General features: G+C 46.7%; 2 protein-coding genes and 1 non-coding gene across 3 annotated transcripts in view; 2 read left to right on the top strand and 1 right to left on the bottom strand.

Moving 5' to 3' along the window:
* Ninj2 (ninjurin 2) overlaps nt 1-14,420 on the top strand; it is a 99,163-nt gene extending 84,743 nt beyond the window's left edge. The window contains exons 2-4 of the mRNA XM_046459875.2: nt 12,215-12,446; nt 13,122-13,306; nt 14,061-14,420. Of these exons, the coding sequence (XP_046315831.1) occupies nt 12,215-12,446; nt 13,122-13,288 (399 nt within the window). The 3' untranslated portion in view covers nt 13,289-13,306; nt 14,061-14,420. The remainder of the gene's footprint in view (nt 1-12,214; nt 12,447-13,121; nt 13,307-14,060) is intronic.
* Nucleotides 14,421-15,602: 1,182 nt separating this feature from the next.
* The window catches only part of B4galnt3 (beta-1,4-N-acetyl-galactosaminyltransferase 3), a 105,738-nt gene continuing 94,237 nt past the window's right edge, over nt 15,603-27,103 (bottom strand). The window contains exons 15-20 of the mRNA XM_046459877.2: nt 23,744-24,063; nt 22,377-22,530; nt 22,051-22,123; nt 20,957-21,110; nt 20,218-20,344; nt 15,603-17,738 (exon numbers count right to left, since the gene is read on the bottom strand). Coding sequence (XP_046315833.1) covers nt 17,630-17,738; nt 20,218-20,344; nt 20,957-21,110; nt 22,051-22,123; nt 22,377-22,530; nt 23,744-24,063 — 937 coding nt within the window. The 3' untranslated portion in view covers nt 15,603-17,629. The remainder of the gene's footprint in view (nt 17,739-20,217; nt 20,345-20,956; nt 21,111-22,050; nt 22,124-22,376; nt 22,531-23,743; nt 24,064-27,103) is intronic.
* On the top strand, nt 21,135-21,247 carry LOC124103333 (small nucleolar RNA SNORA76). Its single transcript, XR_006855178.1, has one exon. It is a non-coding gene; the product is annotated as a small nucleolar RNA SNORA76 (small nucleolar RNA).

Here is a 27,103-nt window from a genome sequence, read left to right as displayed (position 1 = left end):
CAAACTTGATCTTGCATGGGAATCACCTGGAGGGCTTGTTAAAATACTGAAAGCCAATTGAGGGCTTTCTGCTGAGTGTTTGATTCAAAAGGTCTGGAAAGAACCTGAGAATTTGCTTTCTCTCTCTCTTTTTTTTTTTTTTTTTTTTGCACTGCTGGGGACCAAATCAATGGCCTCACACATGCTAGGCAAGCACTCTATCAACCAGCTCTACCCCCAGTCCAGTATTTGCATTTCTTATATGCAAATGCTTAAAGCTTCTGCTTTAAGACCTACACACTTCAAGAATCACTGGTATATAGAAGAAAGAATATATAGGCTTAGGATACTGGAACCATCCCTTAGTATCTGGTGACTTTGGGTAATTAATCTCTTTGAGTCTCAACTTCTTCACTTGCAAAATTGGAGTATTAATACCAACTTTGTGAGAGTTGTACCTGGCATAGATTATGACTATTTGATTATTATTAAAGTTTAGCTGCTTGTGTTGGCTTTTGGAACATGAATAGGGCTATAGACAGCAAGTGGGGCTGAGTGGGCTTGGAGAAAGTTTCTCTGGGGAACCCCAAAGCCAAAGTGGGCCATAAAGTTCGAAGCCAGATGAGTTCAGAAGTCTCAGAGCAAGGAATTAACTCAGCAAGTGCTCATTTGGGTTGGGTATTGGGAGAGACTAGACATACTCTGTGGAAATTTCTGTATGGTAAACCTATGATTAACTTTGGACTTTGTGATGACAGTCTTTCCTGAGAGCAGGGGAGGTGGAAAATGCTTCCTATATTTTTTCTCTTAAAAAAAAAATTTCCCCCTCCAGTACTAGGGATTGAACACAGGGGTGTTTTATCACTGAGCTAAATCTCCAGGGCCACTCCCACCACCACTAATTTTTTGAGACAGGGTTTCCCTAAATTGCCTAGGCTTGGAATCCTCTAGCCTCAGCTGAGATTTCAGATGTGCCCCACAGAAAATGCTTCCTAGAAAGAGCAAGCAGGCCTCCTGGGGTTTCCATTACAGCCCCTCTTCCTTCCCGTCCCTCCCCCAACACGTTCTGCCTCAGTTTATTAGGAACAAATCCTGTCACAAAGAGGGCAGAGCTTGGATCCCAGTTCCCCAGCAGGGTGAGCTAACTTGGGTCTTACTTACCTATTTCAGAGATAGGGAGCCCTAGTGGACAAATGAGGTACTGCAGACCTTTCCCCGGAGGCCTCTCCCTGATTCCTGAGTGTTGCAGCTCTAAGGCCTCATTGTGCAGCCTGGAGCAAGTGAGATTGTGCCCAGGAGATGGGGGAGGTTTCTGGGCCAGTCAGGGATTATTACCAGAATAGAACGCAAAAGACACCACACCCTAACATGGATTAGAGACTGTTGATTTTTAAGGGCGAGATTGCTGCTCTTGGCACAGGGAAGGCTGTAGTCGAACAGTCTACATGTAACTTGCCCCAAACAGAAGGCCTCAGAGGTCTGAGTTTTTGCAGGTTTTGACCTGACGACCAGCCTTAGTAATTCCTTCCCTGAGGCTCCCCATCAGGACTGCCACTGACCGGGTCCAGGGAGAAGGGGCTGCTCCTGGCTGGAGCTTTTCTTAAGTCAAAGATTCACGTCCCAAACACTGCTTCCCGCACCAGGAAGCCAAAGTGCATAAGACCCCACCCTTAAAGGGCCTTTCTTTTTCCTTTTTTGAAAAATCGTCTAAGTATTTCTTTCAAGTAAAAAAATAAAGTGCTGGGCTTGGGGTGTAGCTCAGTGGCTGGCCCTTGCCTAGCATGTGTGAGACTCAGTTCTATCCCCAGCACCAAAGAAAGACATGGGTAGAGGGGTGGAATTAGTGCTACTATCACTCACTGTGCACCTAATGTGAGTAAAGTGCTGAGCTAGGCACCCTGGTGACCCAGGAATATGGAAGATGGGGTCCAAATAGTAAAGAAGGCAACAGAATGAGCCATCCAGAGGCTTAAATAAGACCTAAGGCCAGTATAGCCTCCCCCCACCAACAGGGCCTGGTAGTGCACTCAGGGCTATGGGCTAGAAGGGGTGGGAGGCTTCCCCCAGGGGGCATGGGGAAGAAAGCCTTTAGGAGCAGGCCAGGAAGGGTAGGGTGTGTTCAGGGAGCAGTGAGTAATCTGGTGTGGCCTACCACTGCTCCTGGCACAGGCAGTGCCTTAAGGAAGGTTAGCTGTCTGCTCTCTCCCCTGTAGAGAGTTGGGTGGGGGCAGAGGGGAGAGGTCTGCAGCCCAAAAACAGAGACCTGGAGACCCTTTGTGGGCTGGCTGTGTAACCATTTCCCTCCCTGAGAGACGGGTGCAGCTCAATGGTGAGAGCCAGGAATCCAAGACAGAGGCTTTCAGATGAGCAGGGAGAAGCATTCCAAAGACACTGGGGGTGGCTGAGAAGCTAAATGGTGCCTACATTGAAATCTGTGCTGAAATCACATTGTTATGTATAATTTAAATGCACCAATGAAAATATGGAAAAAATATTTGGGTTGGGATAGGCCATGAGTCAGAACATATTATTTAAAAAAAAGTACCAGGTGCAGTAGTGTAGCCTAGTAACTAGGGAAGCTGAGGCAGGAGGATTGCAAGTTCAAGGCTAGCCTAGGCAACCTAGTAAGACCCTGTCTCAAAATAAAAAGTAAAAAGACTGGGGATGTGGCTCAGTGGTAGAAGAAAGCCCCTGGATTCTATCCCCAATACTGCCAAAAAATAAAATAAAAATGCCTGTAGGCCCACTGGTGGGAGTATAGTCTTGAGTAGGAGAGATTTCTCTCTCCTCATATTTGTTTAATACTTTACAGTTCTCAAAGCACATTTGTTCACTTTATCTCATGGATATTTTTTCCTTTCCTTTTTTTTTTTCTTTTTGTGATGCTGTAGATGGTATCCAGAGCCTCCTGCATTCTAGGCAAACACCCTACCACTGAGCAACACTACTAACCCCTCATGTATCTTTCTAAGAATGCTTCGTGCGTGCTAAGCAGGGACGATATTCCCATTTCACAGATGGAGAAGCTAAGGTCTGGGGGAGATGAAGTTATAAACTCAGTTGTATTTTAATTTGTTTTATTTTTTAAGGTGCTGGGGATGGAACCCAAGGCCTCCAGTACTCAGCAAGCATGCCACACTGAGCTACACTTCTAGCCCTATTTATTTTAACCATTGGACCCTTAAGGATGCTTTATTTTATTTTATTATGGTATTAGAGATTGAACCCAGGAGTGCTTTGCCACAGAGCTACAACCCCATTTCCTTTTATTTTATTTTATTTTATTTTTTTATTTTGAGACAAGATCTCACTAAGTTGCTGAGAGTCTCACTAAGTTGCTGAAGCTGGCCTTGAATTTGCTATCCTCCTGCCTCTGCCTTCCAAGTCCCTGGGATTATAGGCATGCATTACTGCATCCAGCTATATATTGTTTTTGTTTCATATTTATTACAGGCATGGTGGTGCATGCCTGTAATCTCAGGGACTTGGGAGTCTGAGGAAGGAGGATCATGAGTTCAAAGCCAGCCTCAGCAACTTAGTGAGGCCCTAAGCAACTCAGCGAGATCCTGTCCCTAAATAAAATATTAAAAAGGGCTGAAGATGTGGCTCAGTGGTTAAGCGCCCCTGGTTCAATAAACACCAAAAACAACATTCCAAATTCCAAATTCAAAAAAGACAAGGCTAGGGGCTGTGGCTCTGGCTCAGGAGTAGAGCGCTTGCCTAGCATGGGCGAGGAGCTGGGTTCAATCCTCCGCACCATATAGAAATGAATAAATAGGATAAAGGTGTTGTGTCTAACTACAACTAATATATATATATAAAGACAAGGCTAAAGGTGTGAAACTCAATGGCAGCACACTTGCAAGGCCCTGAGTCCCGACGCCGACATCACGAAGAAGAAAAAATTAAAAAGACAGATAAAAGTCCCTTTCTCAATCCTGTTCTCCCAACTGCCCCAGACCCAAGCCTTCTGCCTTTGAGTGTAGCATACTTTCTGCCCAGCAGCACAGGGGCTCAGGCATGCAGCCTCGCTGCAGACTCAGGAGAGTCTCAAGCAAATTTCACTCAGGCAGAAGATGAGCAAGTGTACGTATGTACCCTCACGGGACTATGGAATTGTCTTCCTTTATCTTAGGTCATGTATGTTTATCTTTAGCTCCTAAACTCCATGGAGACAATACACTTCTGGGACGACATAGAATAGGGGTCAAATTACAGGCTCTGGCACAAGAGAATGGGATTAAAAACTGCTGTGTCATCTTGGACAAGTTACTTGGGCTCCCTGAACCTCCATTTTCTCAACTAGGATGGTGATGCCTTCATCTACTTCACAGAACTGTTGTGAGGACTAGATAAGATGACTCATGTCCTGTGTTTAGCCCTGTGCCAGTCACAAAGGCATGTACTCTGTAAGCAGGAACTGCAACAGTCCAATGTATTGGAAACCTCCTACACGTGTGTACAGTGGGGCAGATCCATTATCCTTCCAAACTGAATTCTAATGGGGCATTAGGGATCTTAGACACCGGGGTTAAAAGAAATTGGCACTGAAGGCCACCCAAATCCATTTGTCTGAACAGATTGCGTTTCCTGCGCTGGATCTGCCCTTTCCCTGGATGGGAAACTAGCTTTCTCAAAGCCTGGCTTCCCACCATCTCCTTTTTAGGGGAGACCTGGCTTTCCTGGGTGTTTGGTCATTTTGAGGCCAATAGAGGGCCACCAGCCAGGTTTCCTGGGCTTATTTGTTTGTAGCCCTTCGTTTGAACTGACCCACAGGAAGACTGCCATATGGCTTTTCTCAGGGCTAACAGGCATGACTCACTCAAAGGTCACCAATGCCCTAGAGCTGCCGGGTTCAAAGTGACTCACTAACTCTGCCATGGGCCAGCCCCCCACCTTGCCTCTCTTGGGGGAATGTCCTCAGTCCCTGAGACTCTCCTCAGAGGAGGGGGCTTCCCCATTCCTAGATCACTCTGCTGGAAAAGACCCAAGCCCTCAATCTCACAGCAAGAAAAGGAGCCCAGTGAGGGGAACCAGCTTTACACATGTAGCACATGGCTTGTAGCAGAGCCGCGACTTGGACCAAATCACTACCTCTCAGCCCTCTCAGGCTGGCCTTCCCCACCAGGCCTTGCTGCCACTACAGGCTCCAGGTCCTCAACACACAGAGTACAGGATCCCATGGCTTTTTGGTAGAACAGTTACTTCCTTAACTTCCTTGACCCTCTGGGACAACATCCCTGTAATCTTGTTTCCAAGAAAGGGCAGAATGAACCATTGGAGCTCCTGGTCCCGTGACCATAATGTCAATAAACAATGTAAAAACTTATTTACTTTTCCATTTAAAAGGCATTCCTTTCTTATCCAACTTTAGTTTTGTAAAGAAACAAAAATATAGGCCAAAGATTAGGGATAAATAATTGTCTGGCAGAACAATGAAGCCATCCATGATTTCAAGGGATGGAATCCACTCCTGCCTTAGGAACTGGGACTTGGCAGAAGGGCCCTGGGTGACAGTGAATCTGAGCTGGAACCTACAGGACGAGGAAGAGGGAGGGAAATGATGGTGACCAGGGATGAACCAGGAGTGGCAAACGGGAAATACCATGGAGTATGTCTATAATGTCCCCACCCCCTGCACCATCCCACCCCAGTCACCAAACCCACGTCTTTTTTGTGGCCCCAGAGTTCCAGTTTGCCCACAGCCAGCCCTGCTCCAACTCATATCAACCAGAAGCCCCGCCTGGTGGCCTGGAATTTGGGTGCCACTGGCTAGCAAGAGTGTAACTGGTTACCAGAGCTATAACACTTCATATGGGGCCTCTGGGAGCCCAAGGAAATCCGTCTCTGGCCCAGGGTCCTGCTGTCTATGAGTGGAATTGAGGGGTCAAGTGCAAGAGAGAATGAGCCATAAAAGGAAGATTCTGAGAAACAGAGCGTCATTGAGACAGATCTCAGACTAAAAGGAAAAAAAAAGAACAACTTGGTTTCTGTCTGTCCTTCTGAGGAGAAACAAAGTATCATTCACTTTCTTCACAGTCTCCTCTCCTCCAGAGACAGGATTTTTTCCTCTCAGTTTATGGATGTGGAAACTAAGCACCAAGCAGCAAGCCCAGGGGCAGAGGGGAGGACAGGAGTCCAGGCCCACTGGCCCCTGCTCTGAGAGGCACCAGAAGCAGGCAGAGGGCTTGTAGCTTTGCGGTAAGAGGAAGCCTCCAGCCTGTCCAGTGCAAGATCTGGCAGACAGGCCCTGCAGGCTGCCCCTGAGCCCTGGGAGGAGGCCGGGGCCGGGGCCAGGGCCAGAGTCAGGGCCAGGGCCAAGGGAGGGCAGCAAGTGGGAGCCAGCAATTCCCAGTCCGTGAAACATGAATGACTCACTCTGGGTGGCTCTGTTCCCTGGTCCAGCCCACATTCCCGGGCCTTTGTTCGCAACCAGCCTGGGCCTGGCCTTAAAGGGCCAGCTCCTCTGAAGGCAGGAGCAGGGACCACCCTGCCAGCCACCCACCCTCTCCTCTTTTATCCTGACCCTTCGTGGAGTTGCTTGCGGGCTCTGGGCGTGGGTAGAAAGGATGGCATCCTGCAGGATTTGGGTGTTTATCTAATCCAATCCTCAGGTTGCAAGGGAGGGCCCACAGGTGATTTCACCCATCTCTGCCTCTGAGCTGGGCTGCCAATGAACTGGCACAGCAGGATTAAGAAAACTCTTTCCCTACTTTTAAAGATGTTACCATGAAGGGGTCCCTTTCAAAACAACTTCATCCAGGGTCTCAGAGCCAGCCCCTTCTAACTACCAGCGCCCAGGCTACAGATTGTGCTGGGGCTCCTCCCCTGGACCCCCTCCCTTAGTCATTCTTCTACCTAGCCTTGGCCCTACTTCAGAATTGGCTCATTCTTTATATTTGTATGTTTGTATTATGGTACTGAGGACCCAGGGACACTACCACTGAACTACATCCCTTCTTGTTATTTACTTTGAGACAAAGTCTTGCTAAATTGCCCAAGCTGGTCTTGAATTTATGATCCTCCTGCCTTGGTCTCCCGAGTCCATGGGATTAGAGGTGTGCACCACTACACGTGATGGTATTGGTTTCTTCCTCTTCTTTTTTTTTCCATAATGCTATTTTTAAAAAATGTTCTTTTTTGGGCTGGGAATGTGGCTCAAGTGGTAGTGAGCTCGCCTGGCATGCGTGCGGCCCGGGTTCGATCCTCAGCACCACATACAAACAAAGATGTTGTGTCCGCTGAAAACTAAAAAAAATAAATATTTAAAAAAAATGTTCTTTTTAGATATACATGACAGTAGAGTGTACTTTGCCATATTATACATACATGGAGTTTAACTTATTCTAATTAGGATCCCATTCTTGTGGTTGTATACGATGTGGAGTTTCTCTGGTTGTGTATTGGTTTATTCTTTCTTTACCACTGAGCCACTTTTTATTTTTTATTTTAAGACAGGGTCTTGCTAAGTTGCTTAGGGTCTCACTAAATTGCTGAGGCTGGCCTCAAACTTGCGATCCTCCTGCCTCATTTTCCTGAGAAAATGAGGTGTGCACCACTGCACTTGGCAGTATTGGTTTATTCTTGAACTCTCCTTTGACACTCAGGTCTGGTTGGTTTTCGGTTGACCTATTCAGACTTGTGTCCTTTTCAGGCTCCCATCCCGGGCCTCCCAGGAGTCCAGGTTTCACACCAATCCTGTCCTGTCAGTGGATTCCTGGGGGCAGAAATGCCATCCTGCTGCTTTTTTTGGATCCTGCACGCCACCATGTGGACATTCTGGAGAACTGGTGCTTTGAGAAGATGAGAGAGGACAGGCACCTCACCGGGGTCTCCACCTTAAGCAGACCCTGGAAAAGCACCTTCAGTTAGAAGCAGTCCAAAATCAGCACTCCTTAAATTGAATTTAGAGAGGAGAGGAAGAGGTCTTGAATTTAGTAGAGGATGAGATTGAGGCCTGCACCTCCTAAACTCATTGTGAATCTCCACAACTCTGTGAAGCTCTGGGCTTTCCAATTAGATTCAACAGAAGCCAACCAGCTCTTAAAAGTTTGCAGAAACTGGGGATGTAGTTCAGTGGTAGAGTGTTTGCCTAGCACTCGCCCTGGGCTCCATCTCCAGAGCTGAAAAAAAAAAAAAGTGAAATTTACAAATAACAATAGTCTATGCCCCCACCCCCACTCCAAACTGAAGATTGGACCCAGGTTGTTCTACCACTGAGATACATCTCCAGACCTTTTTTTATTTTTTATTCGGAGACGGGGTCTTGCTAAATTGCTTAGGATCTCACTAAGTTGCTGAGGCTGGCTTCAAACTTGCAACCCTTCTGCCTCAGCACTTGAGTCACTGGGATTAAAGATATGCACCACCAAGGCTATGCCCAGATTGGGATATTTTATGTAGAGGCTTGGGAAGATTCCCAAGTACTCCTCCTTGCTGCCACCCTCTTCCTCCTCCTATCACCATTTATTTAGTCAGTGCTGAAAACACTGCTAGAGGTTTGAGTTTAAGGTTTTGTCTACTCTTCATATGCAAATGTTCAGAGAAAGGTGTCTCCCTTGAAGCTAGATGGATCTATCAGATTTTGAACTTTCTAATTGGGTTTGGAAGGAAGAAGCTACTGAACAAATTTGAGTGTAGGGTGGGAAGAGGAGGAGTGGGTGGGCATGGGGCAGGAACTGGGTAGAAGTACTCTGAACACATAGGGGGGTGGCTGAATCAGAGATTCTCATAGTGACGGGAATGGGCTAGGACCACAGGTTGTAAATGACTTCTGGCCTTTGTGAGGTGTTGGTCCTGGGATCTCTGTCCCTAATCAACCAGACTGTTGGTCCCAACAAGCCCAGATTGGCTTGGCACTCATTTCCAAAAGCTCTGAATGAGGTGTGTGGCCTCCCAGGTCCACACAGGTCCTCACCCCGACACTATCCCCACCTCCTCCAACTCACAGCCCCCAGTACTGGCCGAAACCTAGGCCCCAAAAAAATCTAACAGAAAGGAATAACAGAGGCAGGTATTCCATTCCTTCATGTCTACAGCCCTCTTTCCTATTTCTCTAGGCTCTGGGCCCCAGGCTGATGTTGGTACCTGTGAAAAATAACTGGCAACCAGGGTCTGGTATAAATGACCAGCAGCCCAATGGGTCAATGCTCATCAGGGACCTGGGAAAGAAGTAGCAATAATGCTTTATCCCACCTTGGGGATACACAGTCCTGAACACCACCTGACATGTATGGTCAGACTGTGTTGAATGAATGGTGCCCATGAGTCTTCATTCTCACCTCCTGAGTAAAAGTGTATAAATCGCTCCACTGGCCAAAGCGCACACTTTGGATTGCCCTCTGAGTGTCCCACCATGCCTGGAAGTATTGAGTATATGCAGATTTTGATGATTTAATAATGTGCAACCACTTCCCCAGAGTGGTTCCTTTGTGCTTGGTTCTTCCTGTGGGTGCATTGGAAACAGAAGTCTCAAGGCACGAGCACTGCCAGCACTGATCCCATCTATCAGGGCAGGGGCTTTTTGTTACATCCCTGTGATCCAGAACCTTCCTTGACTAGATATATGGATCCTGGCAAAGGGAGTAAGGGGCCTGGAGTTTAAAAATGAAGGTCACATAGAGGCTGAACTTCAAAGGCAAACTTTAGGAGGACTGGGAGACAGAGACCCCTTTCTGTTGACTTAGGACAGATTTGGTTCAGTCTGCAACAAAAAGAATGTGTGGATTAGAGTTGGGTTTTTTGTTGTTGCTCTGTTTTGTTTGTTTTGTGATACCTTAAATTGGTAAAATACTCAGAGTGTTTTACCACTGATCTACATCCCTAATCCTTCCTTTCTTTCTTTCTTTTTTTTTTAAACGGGGTCTCTCTAAGTGGCCAAGGCTGCATAAAATATATAAAGCTTATGGTCTTGATTTAGGGTGAATACGAGAGGGAACTGAAGTGGCTGGTCATGAGAAGGGAAAGGAAGAGAGAAACGTGAAAGAATAGGGATAGATGCCTTTTCTCCCAAAATGACATGGTCCCAAGGGAGGGTGCATAGCTCAGTGAATTAAACATGAACTGCCTTTCAATCTACTCAGTCCTGAACTAAGAACCCTGAAAGGTATTGTGTCCAACTACAACTAACAAATAAATATTTTAAAAAATAAACAAAATTTTAAAAAGTGAAATTTACAAATAACAATAGTCTGTACTCCCACCCCCACTCCAAACTGTGATCCTCCTTGACTTAGGACAGATTTGTGATCCTCCTTCCTCAGCCTCTTAACTTACTGGGATGACAATAGTGTGCCTGACCCAAAACAATTATTAATGCTAATTCTGAGGTTATGCTATCAGAAAAGTTTGGAGGGGCTGGGGATATAGCTCAGTTGGTAGCGCTCTACCAACTTTCCCTGCATACACAAGACCCTGGGTTAAATCCCCAGCACCACAAAAAGAAAGTATAGAGATCGCTGCATTTCAGAACATTTTCAGGGTTCTTACAGTCCAAAGTTCTGGTTACATAGGTTTCTCCTCCATCTTAACTTACCTCTGTAATTACCTGTTAAACAGAAAAGTGAAGTGCCTTGCTGTGGTCACACTGAGTACAAGACACACCCAGATCCTCTGAACCTGCCCCATCCACCCACCCACCCACCCACCCATCCATTCATCCATCCTTCCATCCACCAGACCGTCTGTCCATCTGTCTGTCCATCCACCCAAATAGAGAGCCATCCTGCTATGGTGACCTTCTGGATCAGCTTCCCTACCTCCAAGCAGTCACATCTCTTCCTTTCCCTTCTCATGACCAGCCACTTCAGTTCCCTCTCATATTCACCCTAAATCAAGACCATAAGCTTTATATATTTTATGCAGTGCTGGGAATCAACTCAGGGCCTCACCATGCTAGGCAAGCACTCTACCACTGACTCACATCCAGAGACCACAAGACCATAATGTTTAAATGAGTCTCCTTACATCTGGTCCATCCTGGTTCAATCTATCCTAAGCACCACTGCTAAGTCAATCTCCCAAGTGTTCTTAAATGACTGCAGATGGCCTGCAGCATCCAGTGTGAATTTCTTGGCCCACCCCAGAGGCCCTTACCATATGCCCTGTATTGCGATTACATCCTTGGAATTAGAGTTTTCTTGATAATAACAGTTTTATTTTATACTCCAAAATCAAATATAAATTACATTTTAATAAGCCCTAGCTAAAAATTATTTAAAATATTAAATTAGCTTGGGAGGCTAAGGCAGGAGGATCACAAGTTCAAGGCCAGCCTTGGCAACTTAGCAAGGCCTTGTCTTAAAAATAAAAATAAAAGAAGGGTTGGGGATGTAGCACAGTGGTAGAGCACCCCGGGTTTAATCCTTGGTATTGAAAAATAAAAAACAGTTTTTAACTAGCATGCACTAATTACTGTGTGTATATATACATACTTACATACATGTATTCTGACAGCCTATACTTAACGGCCAATATGTTTGTGAACAGGGCTGAGGCTTCAGGGTTCTTAGTTCAGGGACTGAGTGGATTGAAAGGCAGCTCATGTTTAATTCACTGAGCTATGCACCCTCCCTTGGGACCATGACATTTTGGGAGAAAAGCATCTATTCCATTTTACCCAAGCTTCAAATCACCTATTGCTGGATGTATCAAGGTGTGAGGGAAAGCGGGTCCTCCATAAAGTAGATGTCACAGCATAGCATCACTTCAGAGCTCAAAGTTTCTGTAGTCCAATATTTTATTTATTTATTTGTTTATTTTAAAAAATATTTATTTTTTAGTTGTAGTTGGACACAATACCTTTATTTTATTTATTTATTTTTATGTGGTGCTGAGGATCGAACCCAGGGCCTCACATGTGCTAGGCAAGTGCTCTACTGCTGAGCCAGAACCCCAGCCCTCTTTTCTTTATTATATGAATTTATTTTGTCTGTGCTTACTTATTTATTGAAACAGAGTCTATGTTGTCCAGACTGATCTCAAACTCCTGGGCTCAAAAGACCCTTCACCTCAGCCTCCCGAGGACCTGGGACTGCAAGTCTGGGCCACTATGCCCAGTAGCCCTTTCTTTTTTCTTCAAGCCATAAACCCATAAGCCATGCAGGGCCTCACCATCAATGGTGAGGGCGTTCCCACCTGCTTTGGGAAGGGAATTAAAATCTCTCTCCACTTCCCAGTCTCTCCACTGCTTCCTTTCTGAAGTTTCCTAGGTAAGTCTGTGCTTTCTCTGTTACAGCCTGGGAACTCCAACCCCAGGAGGAACCAACCCATCAACCTGAACCATTATGCCACCAAGAAGAGTGTGGCAGAGAGCATGCTGGATGTGGCTCTCTTCATGTCCAATGCCACACGGCTGAAAGCGGTGCTTGAGCAGGGACCATCCTCTCATTACTACACTGCCCTTGTCACCCTCATCAGCATCTCTCTGCTCCTGCAGGTGGTCATCGGAATCCTCTTGGTTGTCATAGGTGAGGAGCCAGTCCCCTGTGTTGGCACATGCCAATTTAGATATTTAGTGTTAGCCCACTGCACCTACAAGTGCACAAATAACTCCTGTTCAGCAAGACTAGAAATCTGTTCTATCCTGGTATCCCAGAAGATGGATACTCCACAATACCTGCCGGATGACTGTCTTTACTCACTGTGGCAGAGTTCCCTACAGGCATTTTGGTTTTTGGTTTTGGTATGGAGGATTCAACCCAGAGGTGCTTAACCACTGAGCCACATCCCAGCCCTTTTTTTTGTATGTTATTTTGAGGCAGGGTCTTGCTAAGTTGCTCAGGGCCTCACCAAATTGCTGAGGCTGGCTTTGAACTTGTGATCCTCTTGCCTCAGCCTCCTGAGCTGCTGGATTACAGGCGTGCGCCACCGCACCCAGCTCCCTATAGTATTTTGTGATTATTCATTTCCACTCTTGGAAGAACCTGTTTAAATTCCCAAATCCTATCCCATGAAGTACCATGTGCTGGTCAGGAGGGCCAAAAGCATTTCAATTTCAGCCCAATGATGACCACTTCCCTTGATTTCTTCCATGTGGATCTCTGAAGTGCCAGATTTTCTCCAAGCTAGTGCATGTGGGGAGGGAAGCTTCAGGGTGTGGCTCCTGCTCTGATCCTCACTCCCCACTCCCTACTCCTCCACAGCACGGCTGAACCTGAACGAGGTACAGAATCAATGGCGACTAAACCAGCTCAACAATGCTGCCACCACCTTGGTCTTCATCACTGTTGTCATCAATGTCTTCATTACAGCCTTTGGGGCACAAAAGACAGGCTTCCTGACTGCCAGGGCCTCAAGGAATCCTCTTTGAGCATAGCCTGGGACCTAGGTGAGGAAGGATGGGAGGTTCCTGATCTAAGGGCTCCCCCAGGTGGCCCATCTGTCCCCTCTGGGGTTTGGAGTAAGAAGAATCTCCCTTGCCAAGCCAAAGGGGAAGGCCTATAGGTCTAGGGCCAAAGAGGTGTCTTGAAGAGTGGGGACTGGTTCTTTTTTTGGGGGGAAAGAGAGTACCAGGGATTTATCTCAGGGGCATTTGACCACTGAGCCACATCCCCAGCCCTATTTTTTGTATTTTATTTAGAGACAGGGTCTCACTGAGTTGCTTAGTGCCTAGCTTTTTGCTGGGGGCTGGCTTTGAACTTGCGATCCTCCTGTCTCAGCCTCCCCAGCCGCTGGGGAGGGGAATGGTTCTTAATAAGACCTACCCTAAGTCCCTTCTCCCAATGAATGACTCCTACAGTTCTTTGGCTCAGATTATTCCACAGCCTGGGATGGGCTGGAAGCTAATGTGGCTAGTGTTTGGTTCAGCCCATCTAGCAAGAGAAAGACAGAAATGTGAAATGTCTCTTTGGTATTGTCTAGCAGCTCTTGTTACTCAAATTATGGTCTGTAAGCCAGAAGAATCTACAAAATCACTTGGGAGCTGGCTTTAGAAATGCAGTACACTTCAGGCCTCCATTCCAGTCATGGAATCAGCACTTGCATTTTAGTAAGATTGCCAGGTGAACAGTGTCTGCATCCAAGTTTGAGGAGCACTGGTCTGTCCTGCTCTCCTCATTGCCTCTTGTCTGCTTCCTCTACAGGTACTGGTCCTGGAACTGCTTCTGCCTCCTTCCTCCTTGATCTGCCATGCTAATGGGCACTTTCCACAGCCCCTGGGAGAGCTTCTAAAAGGGCAATATAGCTGTGCTGGCTTCTTCCCTATAGCACCCGAATTAAGATGTGATAATTAACTGGTCTAAGGGACTCCACCTTGTTCCAGATTCCTGAGCTCTGACTCCAGTACTGCCAATCTTCCCTCCCTGGCAGCATCTCCTGAGCCTATGGCAGGTTAATGTAAGATCAAGCCTGCTTAGCCTTTGGTTCCGACCCTACCCCATGCCCTCCCTCTGCTCCAGGCCTCAGTTCTCCCTTTGTGTAAAATGGATTAACTTCTATCTATAAAAATCTCTGTGAATCCACTCAGAGTCAATCTTATCTTCAGTCGTGAAGGCTCCACTATCCAGGCTGGTGTCTGAATGCCCTCTCTGTGTCCTGGAAAGGGATTATTATATCTCCTACCTCAATCACAGATTAGTCAATTCTGGACTAATGCATTTATGCACAAACCTTTTCAAGGACCTACTGAAACCTATAATAGCTTTCACATTACAGTGTCTCCTGCTGGGTGTGGTAGCACATACCTATAATCCCAGCAATTTGGGAGGCTGAGACAGGAGGATCGCAAATTTCAGGCCAGCCTCAGCAACTCAGCAAGGCCCTAAGCAACTTTGTGAGATCCTGTGTCAACATAAAAATACATAAATTAATTAAAAGGGCTGGGGGTGTAGCTCAATGGTAAAGCCCCTGGGTTCAATCCCTAGAACCCCCCACCTCCAAAGTGTCTCTTAAGCACATGTTTACTAAATACAAATTTTGATCTTCGCTCAGGCCAAATACAACTAGGACAGTCAACTTGCAAACAGAAGTGATTTTTCATTTTTATTGGTCTTGCACATGCTAGGCAAACACTCCACCACTGAGATACATCCCCAGCCCTATCTGCTATTTTAATTAATTAATTAATTAATTTTTATTTATTTTTGCAGTGCCAGGGGTTGAACTCAGGAGTTCTCTACTACTGAGCCACATCCCCAGCCCTGTTTATTTTTTATTTTGATAGTGTCTCACTAAGTTGCTGAGGCTGACCTTGAATTTGTGATCCTTCTGCCTCAGCCTCCTGAATCTCTGGGATTACAGGCATGGACCACAGTCCCATCTGTTACCTTAGAGTAAGCTACCCCTTGGCTCTTATCCACTGCTCACCAAACCATCTGGCCCTATAGCTAGCCTTCTTCACCCAGGGTGTCTATAGTCTTTCTCAGCTGAATGGCCAATTTCCATTAATTTACTGAACAGAAAATGCCTGGTCTACTATCAGACTGTGAGACACCAAGGACAATGTTATATCCTTGAACAAACCACAGCATAGAACTCAGCAACTTCCCCAAACTAGCAGCAAGGGTGGAGGGCAGTGAGGGAGGTCCTCGGCATACCTCTCAGAGCGATGGAGATGCAATCCTTGTGCCCCTCAATTCAACCCTCTTCCATGAATGGGCAACAGGAAAACACAAGAGCCATTTTTTTTCTAAGAAGATGCTGTATTTAATGCTTTCCCTCCCTTCACCCACTCCCTCCCATCACCCAAGACATTTCTCTACAGAGTAGGGGCCATGCCAGGCCCTTTTCATTAAGGCAGATGGTGGGGAGGTAACAGACATCAAACACAAGGCACTGGCCCAAGGACAGAGGGGTGTGGGCAGGGCAGGGCAGGGCAGGGAAGGCTGGGCTGGCTCCTGGTCCTTAGGAGAGGTGGATAAAGAGGGCTGTTGGGACTGTTGCCTCCAGTGCAATGCCAAGGATAAGAGTGGCCCTAAAAAGAAACTGGCACCCCAATCAGCCAACTGCAGTCCTAGCCTACCTCCTATGCGGTCCTTTCCAGAGGGTACAGTCCTGAGCAGGGACCAGTAAAAGCCACAGCCCAGGGGGACAGGTATGGCATTCAAGCCACGGCCTATTAACGAAACGTCTCTGTCCTTCTTGATTCCTTAGAGGAAGGCAGGATTCTCCCCAAAGTCCAGAAGGTTCTCAGTGGGCTCTGTCCTCCCATATGCCACGGTTTTGCTCTTGGTGAATGCAGAGCCCACCAGGTAGACCCTAGCTCTGAACGTTGTGATGTAGACTGTCACAGCACGGAGCTCCTGGGCCCCGCTGCACCTCCCAACAGGGAGGCCCTGTGCTCAGCTCTGTCCACAGACTCTGGAGTTCAAGATCCAGCATCCAATGCACCATTGGTGAATTCAACAGCAGCAGTAGAAAAGTCCCCAGCCACAAAAGTACCCGGGGATTATTAGTGCAAGATAAGTGCATGATCATCAGGTGACATAAAGGGTGGTCGCAGACTGAAAAGGCCAAGGGTGATTTTCCCTGAAACTGCTTTACTTTTCAGTTCCTCCTGCTCCCCTCCCCTTGGGGAAGATACCTTTCAGGACAATACCCTCAGCTCCCCACACCTCTTGCCTTGCCCACTTCCTGTCTCGAGATCTGGGGTTTCACCCACACCCCTTCCTCGTCTTCTCCTCAGGGCCAAGCAGCTGGGGCTCTCCCTGTAGGAGGGCAAATTCATAGGGGAGCTGGGCTTCTGGGATTCAAGTTTTCCACTTCCCTTTCCATCCCTCTCTGCCTGATTTCTGCCTCCTCTTCTCATCTACACAAAGTTGATGGATTATGTCCATATCCTCTTTGCTTGCCTCTATCCTCTCCAAAGGCCTTATCTCACAGGTGAGCTGGGAAGGGAAGGGGCATCTGTCTCTGGTCTTTTTCACCTTGTGGGTTCTGCATGGCCCATATGTCCAACACTGGGCAAGGTAAGCCCAATGCTCATTAGTTCCCGATCTCCCAACCCCACCTTTGTACCTGGACCTGGCTGCCAGTTCTGTGCTTCCGGTCTGAAGTTAGTGCCACCTGGAGGGATTAGGTTAATGCCCTAATCGACGGCCTGCGGTTCAGTGGCTACCAGGAGAAATGTATGTGTGTTTAGAAGGCACAAGCCTGGGCTAGAGCTAGACCTGCTCCACGTGTGGCCAGCACCTCTGAAAGGGACAGTGCCCTAGGGACACATCTCTACACACAAATGGATCTGGGATCTGCGATTGGGATTACTCCTTCAATGTACAACTTCACCCCATTCGCAGTCAATGCTGGGTCTGAACAGCAGTTTTGGTTCTCTGGTTAAAAAAATAAACCCCCCATTAAAATATGTCCAGCAGAAGTTTCCAGTTTCAATGTCCAATACTCCCAGGAGGAGCATGGGGGGTGACTGGAATGCACCTTCATGGATAACAACAGTATTGCTCAAGCAGGTCTATCCTTCCTTGACCTGGCTGCCCCATCTGTCTCAGGAGCCATTCTCTCTGTTGACTGAGTGAGTGGCAGAGGAGTCTTGGCACCTGTCTCTGCATGAGGGGACAGCTCCCGGTGGAAAAGGTAATTGGCTCTGAGGCCTCTTGGGGCCTAGCCATCGCTTCTGCCTCCCTGCCCTCCCCTTCTCCAGCAGCGAGCAGGGGCGCTGGGGAACAACAGCAAGTCAAGGAGCTGCACGTGGCTCCAGGGATTACGGCATCTTCATTTGGCGTCGGTTCCACATGCCTCGCTTGGAATGGAAATGATGGAAGAAATTCCTGAGGGAAAGACGCTCCACTTCCAGGCCTGCTTGGAGGATCCTGAAAGAGGGAGGGGCAGGATGAGCCCACGGAAGCACACACAGCAACTGGGAAGCAGCGTGGGCCCCTGAGGAACTGACCCTCTCACATCTACGTCAGACCCTGTTCCTCCTTCCCATGGTCACCTCCCGTGGAACAGAGGAAGTTGGGTGTAGTGGAAAGAGTTCAGGCTTTGAAGCCCAGCTGCTGGTGTTAGAATCCCAGCAAGTCACGTCACCTGTCAGAACCTGTTTGCTATCTTTAGAAAGAGGATAACAATTTTATAAATATATGTGCTATTTGCATCCATCATCTCTAGCCTTCACCACTTACTTCCAATATACATACACATATACATACATATTATACATAATATAATACACGTAAGTAGATATGATGGAGGTGAAGCATAGTTCCTGATACATACTAAGTGCCTAGTAACAGCACTTCAGCTCACAGGGCACTCATGGTAGTATCTGAGAGAGTCAAAGGGCTAGAGTTGGAGATTCTATCCCCAGGCCCTGCTTCTGTTCCTTCTCTCTCTTTCTTTCTTTCTTTCTCTCTCTCTCTCTCTCTCTCTCTCTCCCCCCTTTCTTTCTTTCAGTGCTGGTGATGGAACCCCAGGCCCCTTGCATCTCCAGCCCTCCCTGTTCCTTTTCTATTTGCATAGCCCATTGGGTGACCCTTTTACAAGGAGGCCTGCACTTCTGGCAGAGCTGCAAGTAGCTAGAATTGGAAACAGATTCATTCTCTTTGGGCCTTAAAGGAAGCATGCAAGTTAAGAATCATGACAGACATTTGTGTCAAAGCACAAAGCCCAGCTGGGTGCACAGTGGCACACACCTATGACCTCAGAGACTGTGGAGACTGAGGGAGGAGAATCCCAAATTTAAGGCTAGCCCTGATAACTTAGGCAGATCCTGTCTCAATATAAAATAAAAACAGCTGGGGAGGTAGCTCAGTGGTAGAGTGCTTGCTTAGCAAGTGTGAGGTCCTGAGTTTTATCCCTAGCACTGCAAAGGGGGGGGGGAAGAAATGCCCCCAAAACAACAACAACCCACCCCCTCCCCCCCCACACAAACACACAAAGCACAGCACAAAGATCAAGGGTGATAGTAACCACTATACTGGGCTTCCCAACTTTTGAGATCAACTTTGATCTAGTTTTCTAAGATCTGAGTTATCTGACATAACATCCCTCAACATCCCCCTTTCCACCTTCAGTTCTCTCGGTATTGTCACCTTCCATCTTGGGGAAAATCACACACAGCCTAGTTTTTAAGCTTCTGACACTTAAATGGGAAAGATCTGGGGCAAGTTATTACCTACTCTTCATGACTCAGTTTTCTCCTTTGAAAAATGGAGAAAATTACACCTACCACACAGGGGTTTGGGGAGAGAGAAACAAAGGAACGTGTGAGTCACCTGCCAAGTACAGGTGCTCAGTGATTGGTGGCTACATCTTGTCCCATCTCTCAGGAAGAAGTGCATGCCTTTGTCAAGGTCCCCTGCCCCAGGTGCTCCTGACTTTGCCCTGTCCTCCTTCTCCAGTCACCCTTCCAGTAACTAAACCCTTTCCTCCCCCTCTTTCTCCTCTTAAGCTCAACTCTCAAGGTACCTCTTTCCTTCCCTTTCTCTTAGCAGCAAACTTCTTAAAAGAGGAATATCATGCAATTATAGGCAGCAACTTCCTCACTGCCCCTATGTTCCTTCCTCCCCTAAACCTGATGTCACTGCACATTTTTTTTTTTTTTTTTTTTTGCCATTCCAAAGCATGAACCACAGCCTCATCAGCCTCATGTGTGCCAGGTACACACCTCTGAGCCACATCCCCAGTCCTCACTGCACAATCTGGCTCCCTATTAAAACACTCGCTCCCAGCCCTCCTACCACGTCTACAGCCTGTACTGTGTTCTCCTATGTTCCCCTTCTTCTCTGAGGTTATTACCTCTTCTCTAAATCTCCTCCCCCACTGACTTCCCAAATCCCACAACCTCCTGGATATCTTGTAGCCCTTCAATGCTTCTTTTGTGAACCCCAAAGTCTTTCCTGACCCTTGGCCTATGTCTCCCTTATCTACTTCCACACAGCCTCTGGCAGCTGCGGTGGGGAGATCTACCCCCGTTTAGGGATGAGGCAGTGATATTCGCCAGAGCGCCTCACCTGGTGCTGAGAACATTACCACTTGAATTTTTATTACCACTTGAATTTTTACAGATCAACTGTTTTTGCTTTTCCTCTGACAGTTTACTGAGCAGTTTAATTGTCACAGCAGCCTTGTGACACAGACAGCAGGAGTATCATCCCTCTCTGCTAGCTTACAGAGTGTGTGTGAGGCAGTCACCTGAGAGCTTCCTCAGAACCCATGCCTTTTACTTGTCCATTGGGAAATCAGCAGCCAAGGGGCCCAGCTGGGTGATCCAGCTCTGTTCCTTCCTTAGAGCACAATATGGAATGCAATTCCAGCAGATGTCTTGGATGCCCTCCTTTCCCTAGTCACCTGTCCAGCAGCTCCCAGTCTTCTCCACCCCAGCGGTCTCGGAACTCCTTAGTGTTCATGCCCCCGATCTTGTCTAGGTCTGACTTGTAGATGCCAAGCAGCCCAAATCCATTCACCTCCCAGTAGCCTGTGGACAGACAAGAAGCTCCAGGTGAGATGAGCCAAGGTCAGAAGGAAGAAATGCAAAAGGCTTCTGGGCTGTGCTCTTAGAGGCTTTTCTGAAAGAGGGAGGGTGGGGGTGACTAAAGCTGAATGCTGTCTTAACTGAACAGGTCCCTTGCCTGTTTGGGCAGAAGCCCTCTAACCAAGGTTAGGGTACACCAAATATAGCACTGACCACAGGCTGATGACAGGATCTGACAACAGCAGCCACACAACACACAGCTGCAGGTCAGTTTACTGGTCCATTTTCCTCTTCACAGGCAGGGGACCTCTTCCCACCTTCATATCCTCACAGGGGCACAGCATGCAGCTCACAGTAAATTTCTAATAAATGTTTGGCAAATGAATGAAGGGGAAGATGGGTGGGAAATGTTCACTGCTGCATCTCTGGCTGTGGCTGTCAGCACAGCTCGGGGTACTTCTCTCTGGACTGTCGGGAGGCTCAAAGATAATGGGGGGGGGGCAGGGCAGGAAAAGAGGATAACGATGTTCACAAACATGACTGTTTTCAGCTCTGAGGTTGAGAAACCAAGGCCACAAAGGTTTTTCCTCTTCCCTAGCTCAGAGCAGGGCTTACCCTCAGGCCACTGTGGGGTAGCCCCACAATGCAGCCTCATCACCATTGGGGCAAAGGCCATCTTGCCCTCCACACAATGCTTCCGGATGGTATCAACAACTCCAGCGGGAAAGTGGATATGGAGGTCGCAGAGGAAGATGATGCTGTGTGGGTCCTGGGGACAGAAAGGGCAGGGTCAGCTGTGCCTGTGCGTTGCATTGGGGATCAGGTTGCAGAGCCAGAGTACATGCTTGTGCGCGACTGGGGCCACCTGCCTCCCACTGGCAACCCTTTTAACCAAGAGCTGCATGGCCATGGAAGGAAAAAAAAAAAAGAAAAGAAAAGGGAGGGGAGGGTGCAGGGTCAGCAGAGGGCTGGTGAGAATCCTAGGAGAATTCTAGGAGAATCCCCAGGCTCTTCTCTATTAGAATGACTAACAAACTTGCACAGAACTAACCACTGGGCAGGTTTCCACACTACTGAGCATCAGAACAGAGTTCTTACCATCCAATAGTGAATTCTGACTCCCCCCCAATTTTTGTGGGCTCTGAGGACTCTGGACATATGCTCCATTGTCATTTGCTTAGTCCCACACTTGGCCTGGGCCTGCAGCATAGCAGGGAGAATGCTCCTTGCTACGGTTTGGATAAGTGTCCCTCAAAGATGCACGAGCTGAAGGTTTGGTTGCCCATCCGTAGCGCTATAGGAAGTCAGTAGAATATTTAGGAGGTGGGCCTGGTGTGGGGGGAGCTAGTGCCCTTAAAGGGGATATTAGGACTCTGGTCTCTTTGTATCTCTCTTTTGTTTCCTGGCCACCAATAAGTGAGGAGCATCCTTCATTCCACAGTGATGTTTTGCATCAACACTGGACCAAAGGCAATGGGGCCAAATGACTGTGAACTGAAAGCTCTGAAACAATGAGATAAAACAAGCCTGTCTTTCTTTTTAAGTTGATTCTCTCAGGTATTTTGTTGCAGTAACAAAATATTACTATGGGACTAACACCAATGTGTCCCCATTCCCTTCCCTTTTCAGGATCTGACACATCTCAAATGCCTCTCTACCTCTTAATCAGTCTCTAATCATATCTCCTAAGCCCCCTCCAGACTGATTACCTTCACCAGGTCTATGCCAGCCTGAAGTCCAGCTGAGCGTTCAAAGTTTCCACTGAGCTTCATATACTGGTAGCTGTAGGAAGAGGAGAAAGCAGGGGCTGAGGATTAGGACTCATCTGCAGCGGTCCCCTGGAGGAAGAGGAAAGCTCTTCTTTAGCACAGAAGAGATGGAGTGTTCCTGGGATGGGGTTCATATCAGCAGGTTAAATCCTTGGGGAAAAGCTGGCGACTGGGTGGGACTTCTGGCTCTGCACTGGACTGAATAAAGCCTAGGACTTCAGGAAGGAGGCAGCCCAGGCTGTGGCGTGGTCAGGGGTCTTCCTCACCTCCGCAGCTTGGATCTCTTCAGAGCTGTCTCAATATCCATGTCCTCACTGCTATAGTCAGTGATGATGATGTTGAAGTGTGGGTCACTGGTGACTTGGAACAGGTTCTCCATGTCTCTGATGAACTGCTGCACCCAGCGTGCCTGGTTCTTCACTGCCCCGGTGGGCCAGGCAGGAAGAAAGAAATAGGTAAGTGAAAGATGATCATCTCCACTGTAAGCTCCAATGTGAGTCAGGAGTCCCCACTAGACCTTTGCTTAGGGAACAATGTGGCTAAAGGAAATCATTTAGCAAGAGCAGAGACCCAAAGAGAGGGAGTGCTCACGAGTAACCTGGCCTCTATATCCAGCTCCATGAACACCCTGAGAGAAGGCCCTTGAGAGAAGGCCTTGGGCTAGGGCTCATCATTAGCTCTCTCCTAGCAATCCTGCCATGTGCTAACCATCAGACCTATTTTCTGTCCATCTTACTACCCTTCTATCCTTTCCTGCAACACTGTAATACTCCTGCCTGTTATAAGTTTTCCCTTTTCATTACCAAAACCATGTGGGACCTGGCACAGTGGTGCACGCCTGTAATCCGTGTCACTTGGTAGGCTAAGGTAGGAGGACTGCAAGTTTAAGGCCCACCTCAGCAATTTATTTTTTATTTTTTTTAAAGAGAGAGTGAGAGACAGAGAGAGAGAGAGTGAGAGAGAATATTTTAAAATTTATTTTTTAGTTTTCGGTGGGCACAACATCTTTGTTTGTATGTGGTGCTGAGGATCGAAATCAGGCTGCACGCATGCCAGGCGAGCGCGCTACCGCTTGAGCCACATCCCCAGCCCCGTACCACCTCAGCAATTTAGCAAGGCTCTTGGCAACTTAGCAAGATCCTGTCTCAAAATAAAAAGGGCTGGGGATGTGGCTCAGTGGTAGGGTGTCCCTGGGTTCAATCCCCAGAACCAAAAAGAAACAAATAAATCAGTAAAAACCACTCTAGGGCTGGGAATATGGCTCAGTTGTGAAGTGATTGCTAAGCATGCTCGAGGCCCTGGGTTTGAACCCCAGCACTGAAATAAATAAATAATAATAAAGCCATTGTATACAGTATCCTCCTTATCTTATTTATTCAACAATCTCAGTTCATAATCACATCCAGTTCTGAAACCTAGTGTGAAAGAAAGAGCACTGGCCTACAAGTCAGCATCTATTCTTAGTTAATTTACCAGTCATGTAACCTTAAGCTCATTCCTTTTTGTGTGTGGGAGGCTCCATTTCCTTAATTATAAAGTGTCTTCTTCAACAAACTCTTGGGAGATTCAATCAGAGAAAACAGATCTGGGTGCTCATAATTATCATTAGGATCCCTACCCTCCTGAGGCTTACCAGGCACGACAAAGTGGACCACAGCTCGGTGATTCCATGAGAAACCCTGGGGCCAGCAAAGCTTGGGCTCTGGATCCCGGACATTCAGGACATGTCTCCGACGTCTGTGTGGGCTCCAGACCAGGCCCTGCAGATTCCGGGCCTCGGTCTCCTCCCCACCAGCTGGATCAATACCTTGCCAGCCTCGTGTGGACACGTACTCAGAGAGCCGCACCAGGCGCTGGCCTTGTTCTAGCAGTTCAAGCTCCAAGAGGTAGCGACCGCCACGTAACTGATCCTGACGCTTCTCCACATTCACGATGCGCTGCAGCTGGTACCTCCTGTGGCAGAAAAGGTGGGAGACTTGAGTAATCCTCCCTGCATTGTGAAGGGAGCATGTGTGGTAGAAGCCCATGAGATCAGTTATCAGGAGACCCTGGGTTTTATTCTAGCTTTTCCATAAGCAAAGGGACCAAGGGAAGTGCCTCCATCTTTAAACACATACCTACTGAGCTGTGATAATCTCTAAGGTCCTTTAGAGCTTAAACATTCTAAGTATACAAGGTGAATACGAGGGGTCACAGTGAAGAGGTTCCTTGATAAATTGACTCTAGTTAACAAAAATTCTTTGTTCAAATTAACATTCTGATAAGCTATGTTGACTGGTTGGCTCAACATCATTAGTCACTAGAGAAATGCAAATCAAAATCACAAACAGCATGGTATTGGCATAAAAACAGACACAGAGACCAATGAAACATAATAGAAAACCCAGAAATAAATCCAGGTATTTGCAGCCAACTGACTTCCACCAAAAGCAGCAAGAACACAAATTATCTAAAGGACAGTCTGTTGAAATAAAGGGTGCTGGGAAAACAGGATGTGCACATGCAGAAAAGTAAAACAAAACTCCTATTTCTCACCACATACAAAAAAATCAACTCAAAAATGAATCAGACTTAAGACCTGAAACTATGAAAATAGGAGTAATGCTTTAGGACATTCATCTGGGCAAATATTTTTTAGATATGACCCCATAAGCACAAATTGACAAATGGGATTACATCAGACTAAAAAGCTTCTGGGAGCCAAACCCCTGCCCAAGGAGTGGAGGAGGCAGAGCAGACCAATGCGGCCCCACTCGTAGAGGAGGAGAACAATGGCACTGTGGCCCTCCATCTACCAACATGTGGTTGTTCTGGCCTGTTTCTGTCTAGAGACAACAGCCAGGACGGGGAAGACCATCACCAAGGTCCCCACAGGCCTGGTTACACCAGAGGTGAGGTATTGGTAACCTGCAGAGATATTACAAATTATAGCGTAGAAACTGTAATACCTAGGAGAAAGACACATGAACAACATGAAAAAACAAGGGAAGAAAATGCCCCAAACAAATCATGATGCTATAATAATAGAATCCATTGACAGCACAGGAGATGAAATGTCAGAGAAAAGTTTCTGGGATGGGGGTGTAGCTCAGTGGAAAAGCATCTGTCTAGCATGTGTGAGGCCCTGGGTTTGATCCCCAGCACTGCAAAAAAACAAACAAAAAGTTCCTGCACAATGAGTGAAGAAACAACCTACAGAAAGGGAGAAAATATTTGCAACTTGTTCATCAATGAAAGTTTAACATCCAGAATATATAAGAAACACAAAACAACTCAACAGCAAAAAAACCCTCAATAATCTGATTTAAAAATGCAAAGATGACCTGAATAAACATTTCTCTCCCTCCCTGCTCCCCACACCCTGCCCTCTCTCTCTTTGCAGAGAACACAGGACCTTGAACATGCAAGGCAAGAGCCCTACCACTGGCTATTTTATTTTGAGACAGGGCCTTGCTAAGTTGCCAAGGCTGGGTTCAAATTTGAGATCCTCCTGCTTTAGCCTCCTGAGTCACTAGGATTATATGCATGCATCATACCTGAATAGAGATTTCCTAAAAGAGGATATATAAAAGGACAATAAGTATATAAAAAAAATGTTCAACATCACTAATCATCATGGAAATGCAAATAAACCACACCGAGATATCATTTTAGCCTACTGTCAGGGCTGGGGTTGTGGTTCAGTGGTAGAGCACTCACCTAGCACATGCGGGCACTGGGTTTGATCCTCAGCACCACATAAAAATAAAATAAAGATATTGTGTCCAACTACAACTAAGATAAAATATTAAAAACAAGAATGTCTACTGTCAAAAAGTCATAATATAACAACAACAAGCTGTCCAGGATGTAGAGAAAGGGGAACTCTCACTGAGTCTTGGGAATGTAAATTAGTATAGCCGCTAAGGAAAACAGTATGGAGGTTTCTCAAAAACTCTTAACTAGAACTACAATAGGATCCAGAAATCCCTCTACTGTGCATACATCCAAAGGAACTGAAATCAGTATGCCGAAGAGACAACTACATTCACATGTTTATTGCAGCACTATTCAACCAGCCAAGATATCAAATCAACCAAAATGCTCATCTTCAGATGAATGGGAAAATGTTGTATATATACAATGTTATATTATTCAACCATACAGAGAATAAAATTCTATCATTTGCAGCAACATGGATGGAAATGGAGGACCTATGTTAAGTAAAATAAGTCAGGCACAGAAGGACAAATACTGCATTTTCTCACTTATGTGTGGAAGCTAAAAATTGATCTCACAGAAGTAGAGAATGGAACAGTGATTACCAGAGCCTGGGAAGGGGATGGGGAAAAAAGTAGGGATGGAGAAGGGTGGTTAACGAGTACTGGGGTTTAGTGGGTAGAAGGAATGACTTGTAATGTTCTATAGCACAGTAGGATAAATATAGTGGAAAACAATTAATTAATTATTTCAAACTTGCTAGTAGAGAGGATTTTAAATGCTCCTAACACAAAGAAATGATAAATGTGGAAGGAGAGATATATGCCAATTTTTCTAATCATTATACACTGTATACTTGAATTGAACTGTCACACTATCTCATAATTATGCTTAGTTACTGAGCATCAATTCAAATAAAAAATATGGCTGGCAGGGCTCGGGGAGTAGCTCAGTGATAGAGTGCTTGCTTAGCATGCTCTAGGCGGAGAGTTCAATCCCCAGCATCAACAACAACAACAAAAAGGCCGGGGTGCCAGGTTGTGGCTCAGTGGTAGAGTGCTTGCCTAGCATGCATGAGGCACTGGGTTCAATCCTAGCACCACATAAGAAAAAAAAAAATGAAATAAAGGCATTGTGTTCTTCTACAAAAAAAAAAAAGGCTGGGGATGTAGCTCAGTGATAAAGTACATGTTTGACATGCACAAAGCCCTGCATCCTGGTACAGTGTTGCCTGTCTTCCACTTGAGTCCACAAGTTCAAGACTAGCCTGAGCAACATAGTGAGACCCTCTCAA

This window comes from Marmota monax, unplaced genomic scaffold (genome assembly GCF_021218885.2).
Source record: "Marmota monax isolate L192 unplaced genomic scaffold, Marmota_monax_Labrador192_F-V1.1 WCK01_AAM20220418_F8-fsc00163, whole genome shotgun sequence".
NCBI classification, from domain to species: Eukaryota; Metazoa; Chordata; class Mammalia; order Rodentia; family Sciuridae; genus Marmota; species Marmota monax.
The sequence above is the reverse complement of the archived record's forward strand: the minus strand, read 5'-3'. Positions and strand labels throughout refer to the sequence as shown.